Raw genomic sequence first — 8,816 nt, forward strand, 5'->3', positions numbered from 1 at the left:
ATAAAAAAATTTTCTTTTGAAACATGAAATGCTGTGCTGCAAGGTATGTTGACTTGCAATCTGTTAAAATAGCTTTGGAAGATGGTGAGCTTCTGTATTATTTTGTTGTTGAGAGAAAGCATATCTGCAAATAGGCTGATTATGGTTTATCCTTGTCTTGCTGAATGCGAAGTCTTCCTTACTGAGACAGTGACTGTCTTTTGAAAATTGATCTCCTAACTGCCTGCTCCTATTGGGGGATGGGGGGAGGAAACGGTTGCTTCAGAAGCCTTTTTGAAAAACAGTTCAATGAATCGGGTGGTAAAATGCCTTCCACATTGCCCAAATTGCAGTATCAGAATTGTAATCTTTTTGTTTTTTTCCATTATGAGACCTGACTCGGAGCACCCTTAAACCTGTGAGACTCCCGGTATTGACTTCATTGAATTTATGTCAGATGTCTGTCTTTGTAGGTATATACAGAACTTCACAGAGACAGAGTATGTGTTTCATGGTGGTATCAGCCTACCACAAATGGATAAGTTTAAACTACCACAGTCATGGGACAACCACATTGATAATAAAAACGTGCATTTACGTGCATAACAGGTACCTCAGCAGAACTGGCAGGGCTTTTTGAAGATTTTTTTGTTGTTTATTTAGGCAGAAACGGAAAGAAAAACGCCAGAAGAGAAAACTAGAACGTCAGTCAAGATTGCACTCCAATAACGAAGGGAATGACAGAAAGCGAATGCGAAGGGAAGTTGTTCCTAGTACGCTTCGCCTTATTGTGGACTGCAGCTTTGATGACTTGATGGTGCTAAAGGTAAAAAGCTTACCTATCACAGATAAATGTTGAAAGATTCTCTAGTGGCAGCGTTGATGCCATGTCAGAGCACAGAAACTTGATAGTTTTGGAGATGCTGTCTGGGTATTTCCTGCTAGACTTCGCCCTTTGTAAAACACTTGGTCAGGCAGAGCCCCTGTTACGGCTGATATAAGCATGACACTTCTGCAGGTGTTTAGGAAGGGTGAAGCATGGTAACTGAAGATGGTTGGGGCCTTTAGCAGTGGGCTTAATTAGAGGCTTTCTCTAGTGTCTGTAAAAACTTGCATTGCAATATTGTAGCAATAAAGTCTAGTTTACTTGAAATCCTTTGAGATACCAAAACATCCTAAAAGCACTACATGAATCAAAGCAATATAGTGATGTTTCATTTTAAAATGGGAATCAGTTATATTTACAAAACACTGCTTTTGAGGCACGGAGAATAAAGCTATGTAGTGTACCTTACAGAAAACATAATTGGTTAAAAATTAAGTGTGCTGCATTTTAAGTAGTACTAGTTAACTGTTGTCAAAATGTCGGAGCCAGCCACTAAATTATTTTCATTGTTCTGGCGTTCTTAATTTTTTTTTTTTTTAAGCTGAAGAACAATATTGTCACAGTGATAAATCTGCTTGACTCCTCAGATTCATTTTGAGTATGTTATTACATATAATTAAATCCTAGTGATTTTTGTTGGTTTTGTTTCCTCGAATAATGCAAATCAATCATAGAATTGAATAATGCAAATCGGTCATAGAATCATTTAATCTGGAAAAGATCTTTAAGATCAAGTCCAGACATTAACGTAGCACTGCCAAGTCTACTGCTAGACCATGTCCCTAAGCGCCACGTCTACATGTATTTTAAATACTCCCAGGGATAGTGGCTCAACCACTTTCCTGGGCAGCCTGTTCCAATGCTTGACAGCCCTTTTGGTGAAGAATTTCTTCCTAATATACAATCTAAACCTCTCCTGGTGCAACTTGGAGCCATTTCCTCTTGTCCTGTCCCTTGAGGCTGGGGAGAAGAGACTGACACCCAGTTTGCTACAGCCTCCTTTCAGGTAGCTGTAGAGAATGATAAGGTCTCCCCTGAGCCTCCTTTCCTCCAGGATAAACAACCCCAGTTCCCTCAGCTGCTCCTCATCAGGCTTGTCCTCTAGACCCTTCACCATCTTCGTTGCACTTCTCTGAACATGCTCCAGTACCTCAATATCCCTCCTGTAGCGAGGGGCCCAAAACTGAACACAGTATTCGAATGCTTAGTACAGGGGGACAATCACTTCCCTAGTCCTGCTGGCTGCACTATTTCTGATATAAGCCAGGACACTACTGGCCGCCTTGGCCACCTGGGCACACTGCTGGCTCATATTCAGCCAGCTGTCAACCAACGCTCCCAGGTCCTTTTCTGCCGAGCGGCTTTCCAGCCGCGCTTCCCTAAACCTGTAGCGCTGCATGGGGTTTCTGTGACCGAAGTGCAGGACTCAGCACTTGGCCTTGTTGAACTTCATACCATTGGCCTCAGCCCATCAATCCAGCCCATCCAGATCCCTTGGTAGAGCCATCCTACCCTTGAGCAGATCAACCCTCCTGCCCAACTTGGTGTTGTCTTCAAACTTACTGAGGATGCACTTGATCCCCGTGTCCTGATCATTGATAAAGATATAAACAGAACTGGCCCCAGTACTGAGCCCTGGGGAATGCTTCCTGTGACCAGCTGCCAACTGGATTTAACTGCAGTCACCACAACTCCTTGGGCCCGGCCATCCAGCCAGTGTTCAACCCAGAGAACGGTACACCCATCCAAGCCACGAGTTGCCGTTTTCTCCAGGAGAATGCTGTGGGAAATTGTGTGAAAGGCTTTACTGAAGTCTAGGTAGACGACACCCACAGCCTTTCCCTCATCACCTAAGTGGGTGACCTTATCGTAAAAGGAGATCAGGTTAGTCAGGCAGGGCCTGCCTTTCCTAAACCCATGCTGACTGGGTTTATGAATGAAGCACATGTGTAGAGGTGTCTAAATGCACTTTTGTGGAAGATGCATGTGTTTCCTTGTCAGAATAATCCCTTCACAATAGCTGTTTTTTCTCAGGGTCTAATGCCCACACTCTCAGTAGTTACTTTTGCCAGTTAAAAGCTTCCTTTTTCTTTCTTTAGCTTCTGACTGGCTCATGGTAAAGCATTTTGTGGTGATCTGTCTGAAGGACTATGTAAAAACAAATTGTGTTATATACAGGATGTTAAGAAGCTTCACAAGCAAATTCAGAGATGTTATGCAGAAAACCGCAAAGCGTTTCATCCTGTGCAGGTATGTTTATGCAAGCTAAGCACTGACTGTATTGCCATGTACAAAGCATATGAGAAAGGCAGCTGTGGCCCAAGTGGTGAGAACTGTATTAGAAAAGAAATATTTAAGCTGTCTCTTTTTAATAAGAAAATTACTTCTATTGTAATAGATTAATTTTCAACCCACATGTTATAAAAATCTCTGTATATATGAAAAAGTATGTGCATGCAGATGAAGAATGCCAGATACTCAGTTTTATCTGTGACAGATTAAAAGAAAAAAAAAAGTGACTGTAAGTGCATATTTGTCTTTTAAATGTGTCACTAACTATGAATATGGTCTTAGTACCTCTTTCAGCTAAAAAATAATTAAGAGTTTTAGATAATAGTTAAGGGTAGAAAAAGTCTTGTACAGAGAAGAAACAGATTGGCATATTAACACTTCAGTATTTTGTACTTCTTGTTTGTTCTTTTCAAAGTTTTTCTTGACCAGCCATGGTGGACAGTTGAAAAGCAACATGAATGAAAATGACAAAGGATGGGTCAACTGGAAGGTGAATAATTGAATATTTCTGTAAAAAGATACAAAGATAGCATATTAGAAATACTGTGGCTCTTTGTGTTTTTAATTAATTTAACTTAAATAATCCAAAGACTTCTTGTCTTGAATCTAGATTTGATTTTTCCTTGAAAAACTCCACATGTTTGCCTGGTTTTATTGAACAGACTCCATTCTCTGATAAACTAAGCAAGATTACTTGATTTAGGCAGTTCTGGTAGTTGTCTGTCTTGACAGTGCTCTTTTTTTCTTGGGGAAAAAGAAGACTTTCAAGTCATGATGTGATTCTCTTGTGTGCACCTTCACTTCCATTGTGCTGCCTCTCAACACTGAAGCGTTCTTCAGAAAAGTAGCTTGTCTCATAGTCACATTCATGTCAGTTTTCCTTGCGACTCCCTGTTAAATCAGTATTCCAACAACTTCAAATGAAGAGCACTTTGTGTAAATAAAGAGTTCTACTTTCACCATGTCTTGTGCGATAGCTGCTTTGCAAAAGGATAGCATAAACCTCTCTTATGAAACAAGTAATGTTAACTAAGCATTTACTTCTGGTTTCACGTTTTTAGAAAGGTGAACTTCAAAATTATTTTGACCCCTATGAGAAATATGGTAGCATTTGAAGATAATTACAAGAACTTAAGGATTTGTAAAGTTCTTTCAGGTTTCAGAAGATTTCCTGATGATTTTTACAAGTCAGTGCTGTAGGGACTGTGGATTATTTATGCAGAAATCAATCTACACTGTGCTGCGTACTTAAACATGAATGGGGGATGTGGAATGACTGCATACTATTGGATTTATTTTTGCTAGTTCCATCTTGGGTCTGTAAAGCTTGCCCAGCAATTCATCAGTTTAATCTAAGTTCTTTTAACTACCTTTTTTTGAGGATATCCAAATTAGAACAGAGCATTATAGTGAGCTAATAAAGAAAGAAGACCTAGTATATCTTACCTCAGATTCCCCGGATGTTCTCAGTGAGCTTGATGAGAAGAAAGCCTATGTGATTGGAGGACTGGTGGATCACAATCACCACAAGGTAAATTGTGGGTCCATTTCTTTGCAGCTCTTTTTTTCTTTTTTTTTTTTTTTTTGGCACCTTATTTGACATGAATGCTGTTCATGTGTAAACTAACAAAAATAAATAACAAAAAAAATCTTCAAAACAGACTTAGTTAAAAACAAAAAATATTTGAGGAAATGGGGGGAAAAAAAACTTGTGGTGGTAGCAGTGGCTTGTGCTCCAGAGTGCAGACATGCTGAGCTTTTTAGGATTTTATCTTTTCATTTTAAATATAGGAATGGAATGAATAACACTGCTCAGCTTACTGAGGGCCGTATTTTCAGACAGAAGGGTTTGGTTTCTGTTCATGCACTTGTGTATGTGTCTGTGCGTGTACACTTGTATGTGCGTGTGCCCATATATAGATGAAGAACAGGGCTTGAATCTTGGACGTCCTTTTTAAATGAGTTTGCTTGTCAGGAAAACTTGGCTAAGTAACACACATGCCTCAGGGATCTGGTTCCATACCTGTACATGGGATTGTGCTGTGTGGATCCGGAATGTCATGGAGAATTCAGCTGGGAAATTAAAGCACTGTTACTGCTTTTCTTCAAAGACACTCCTATGTAATTTCTGGTGACTCGTTTAATATTTCAATGTGATGCTAAAAAAAGGGATGGATCTTAAGCCTTACTAAATGATACTTGAGCAGTTAGTCCACAGTTAAAGACTAGGAAGGAGCTAAAGCAGATCCTTTGTATAGTCATTATGGTATAAAGTGTTTACACAGTTTTAAAGGGTATTTTTTGCCTGTCTTGGGCACAGGAGTTGCCAGTTTCAAAAAAGCAAACAAAATTTATTTTCCCTTTACTCTTCCTCTCAAAAAATAGCCAATTACTGTACTCTGAGTAACTTTGCACTTAAGCATAAACTCGCCTTTAAAACAGGCTATGGCTGACATGTTCTAGAGCTGCAGGTGCATGAACAAGTTTTATTTATGATCCTCTTGGATATAGTCAAAGTAGTAAGTTTTCCAAAGGTAGCCCTTGAAGCAGGTACTGTCTAACCAGGATAAGTTTCTTATTGTAAATATCTTCTAAAGCAAGATCATGGCAGCACTGGCAAAACTCTTGTCAGAAAATTATACCTACAATAATCTGTATGGGCTGATCTGAAATGGTGATTCTCAGTCCAGTTGTTTTGGTGTCTTTCCCACAGGGAATTACTTACAAAAAAGCTGTAGAGCAGGGAATTGGTCATGCACAGCTCCCGCTTGGAAACTTTGTCAAGATGAACAGTCGGAAAGTGTTAGCTGTCAATCATGGTGAGTTTTAAATCACAAAATGACTTTACTGTAGAATGTGCCCAAGATATTCAGAATTTGAACTCTCAAAATGTGCCCTGTAGTGCAGATACCTAAATCTTATCTTGTTGATATTTCTTGAATCTAGTTGCTTTTGGAATACAGTAATTGCCCCGACCTTTAAATATTTTTAGATATGGTTAAATGTAAAGGATGGTGCCTTAGCCACTTAGAAGTGCACCTCCTATTCTGTTCACTTGTCCCATGAGTAATTTTGGCATTCTTACCATCCTGGTCTTGTTTCCAGGCTTAATGTATAAGTGAGTAAAATGTTGGAAACTATCTTATCCCAGGGGAGGATAAATGCATGTGATGTTTTCACCTCTTTGGACAGCTTTGTTCAGCAGTAACTGCTTAGGTACCTGTAGACTTGCCTCATTTGGTATCAGCAGTGCTCCATCTGCTGAGCTTTCATTACTATATTTTTAGCTGTTTTCCTGGTTCTGTTTGAGGTATACAATTGCTAAACCAAGTCTTGAATACCACTCCTTTTAAACTTTCAGTTCTATTATTAGAATATCTTTCAGTGTCATTAAAGAAAAATACATGCAAAATGGAGCCTACCCAGACCGTTACGGAAATTTTTGACTTGGTGTCCAAGTCTTTATTTTGCCCACTCGAGGTTCTTCTGGTTTATCTTACCTTGCTTTATTTCAGTTTTATTTTATTATATAACACATTGCTCAGTGATAAATTTATTTTCTGAAAATGCCATTGATTGATGCCATTGATTCGCGTGATAAGATTATTTAAACGTGGAGGAGAATATAGCATAGTACAAGAGTGACAAGTTATCAGACTCCATGTAAATGTAAGATTTTGCATGTTTAAACTTTAAATGTTCCTTGATATAGACAAGAATAGACTTTATGTGTTATTCATCAAAAGTTATGATAGCTGTAGCTTTATACTGGAGTTTTTGTGCCATAATCTTATACTGACCTCTAGTGTTAACATTTTTGGAGGCTGTCTTCCACATGTTTGAGCGCTGGGTATAAATTGGATCACTTACATTGAGGTTTTCATTTATCTGCTTTATGGTCTTGTGTATGTTTCTTGTGCCAGACTTTTAAGCACCTGATTTTACTGCAGTTTAGTTGGCAAGATTTAATTTTGCATGTTGTCCTCCGTTGCCCTTTAAAAACATTTTCAAATTGCAGCTGAAAAGCTCTTAACACACAGACCCATTTTAAGGTAAAGATTATACTGTAGCAGTATTTTGCTTAAGGTTTTTGGGCAGGAAAATAAACACAACTCCACCACCACCAAAAGTGGCGGTACCTTTAGCAGCTGTAATTAAGGCTCTGGTATATATTGTAACCCTAATAGCTTACAAGCTAAATCAAAAAAGACAGCTTTCAAGGGAAGTGCTACTTGGCCTGAGTAAAGGGGGCAGAATTGAGCTTACTCTCTGGTCTCAATTTGTGGAGGTGAAAAGGAGATTTGCACTGAGGTTTTTGTATTTTGCTATGAGTAAATCCATCTCACTGCTTTGTGTAACTGTGTAATTGCTCACCCTTTCTGTTTTGATTCAGTCGTTCCGGCCTCTGGGTTCGCACCATGGGTGCAGAAGTTGAAGCTAGCACAGTACAGGGCTTGCAAGATGAGACTGTAGGACCTGCCTGGTCCCTGTGGAAGTACTTTTTATAGGTGGGAATTTGGAAAGTCCTGTAGAAGAAGAAACTCTTTGAACTGCCTTGTCAACCTTTGAAGGGTTTTAATTAAGTGGGCCCTCTGGTGGTGGGAGATAGTCATCGTTGTTAACAGAGGAATTTGCTTGTTGCTTTTTACTTGTAATCGTTCTCACTTGGGATCGAGTCTCCATATATTTCCACAGGCAGTTCAGTACCTGTGTTGCCATGTTAAAATGGCACATAGAATGCGTGTATGTGCGAAGTATTTGGTGCTAGAAAAATGACAAGGTGTAAGATGAGGATTATTTTTTTGACTCAATCTGGAATTTTTAAACTTGGAACATTTGAGATCCGTGTAAAATACTGTATGCAAAACACAACTGTAAGTGTAGCTGAGAGAGTTTGTTTCCTTCTGTTCAGGTTTGTATCCCAAGGCTTATACTTTGTAGTGTGTGTCACAAGACCATATTACTCCATTCCAATCTGCAAGGATGTCTACCAACCTTTCGCATTGCCTCTTTCTGTCCTTGCATAATGTTTTTGTTGCTATTGCAGCCCATCATAGAAGCCTCTGGTCTCCTGTGGAAGCCATCCTCTTTCCATCAGTTCTGTATTTACTATGCAGATAAAGGAAGCGCCAAAGCAAAGGAGAAGAAATGTGCTCCTTACGCTTTTCTTATCTCTTAAGCCACCATTTTTGTCACAAATGCTTTCTGCAGTAACTTACAGTGATATTAGTATAGTCCGTTGAGAGATTATACCTTCACAGTACATTTCAGGTGAATAACTTGCTTAGTGAAATGGCCAGCTCTTCACTGTCAGTGTCTCAGAGAGAGACGACTGTCCAGTAAACCTGGATCCAGGAAACCTCTTGTATATGTGACACTTTTCTGTAACTTGACTCTCAGTGAGTATGAGATCCATGCTGCTCCTCCGTTTCTGAATGCCTGCCTAACTCCGCGTAAGGTTTTTTTTTTCCCCTCCACAGCTCCTTTGATCCTTTCTCATATGCTGTCACTTGGTATTGAGAACGCTTGTAGTGGCTGCGTTCTTTGAAGTCAGCATTCTCTGGTGGTGTTAGCACTATTCCTGTAGCCTTAAGCTTGAAGAGCCACCCTTCTGTCCCAGATTTGTCATCCAAGTCTGGCTTACTCACCAGCCATAGGG

The 8,816-nt window shown here is 39.6% G+C and overlaps 1 protein-coding gene across 1 annotated transcript in view; it reads left to right on the plus strand.

Moving 5' to 3' along the window:
* Window positions 1–8,816, plus strand: part of TRMT10A (tRNA methyltransferase 10 homolog A (S. cerevisiae)) — a 10,664-nt gene that overhangs the window by 569 nt on the left and 1,279 nt on the right. The window contains exons 2-6 of the mRNA XM_009885514.1: window positions 643–805; window positions 3,044–3,115; window positions 3,573–3,647; window positions 4,539–4,688; window positions 5,871–5,976. Of these exons, the coding sequence (XP_009883816.1) occupies window positions 643–805; window positions 3,044–3,115; window positions 3,573–3,647; window positions 4,539–4,688; window positions 5,871–5,976 (566 nt within the window). The remainder of the gene's footprint in view (window positions 1–642; window positions 806–3,043; window positions 3,116–3,572; window positions 3,648–4,538; window positions 4,689–5,870; window positions 5,977–8,816) is intronic.

This window comes from Charadrius vociferus, unplaced genomic scaffold, assembly GCF_000708025.1.
Source record: "Charadrius vociferus isolate BGI_N301 unplaced genomic scaffold, ASM70802v2 scaffold55, whole genome shotgun sequence".
In the NCBI taxonomy this organism is placed as follows: Eukaryota; Metazoa; Chordata; class Aves; order Charadriiformes; family Charadriidae; genus Charadrius; species Charadrius vociferus.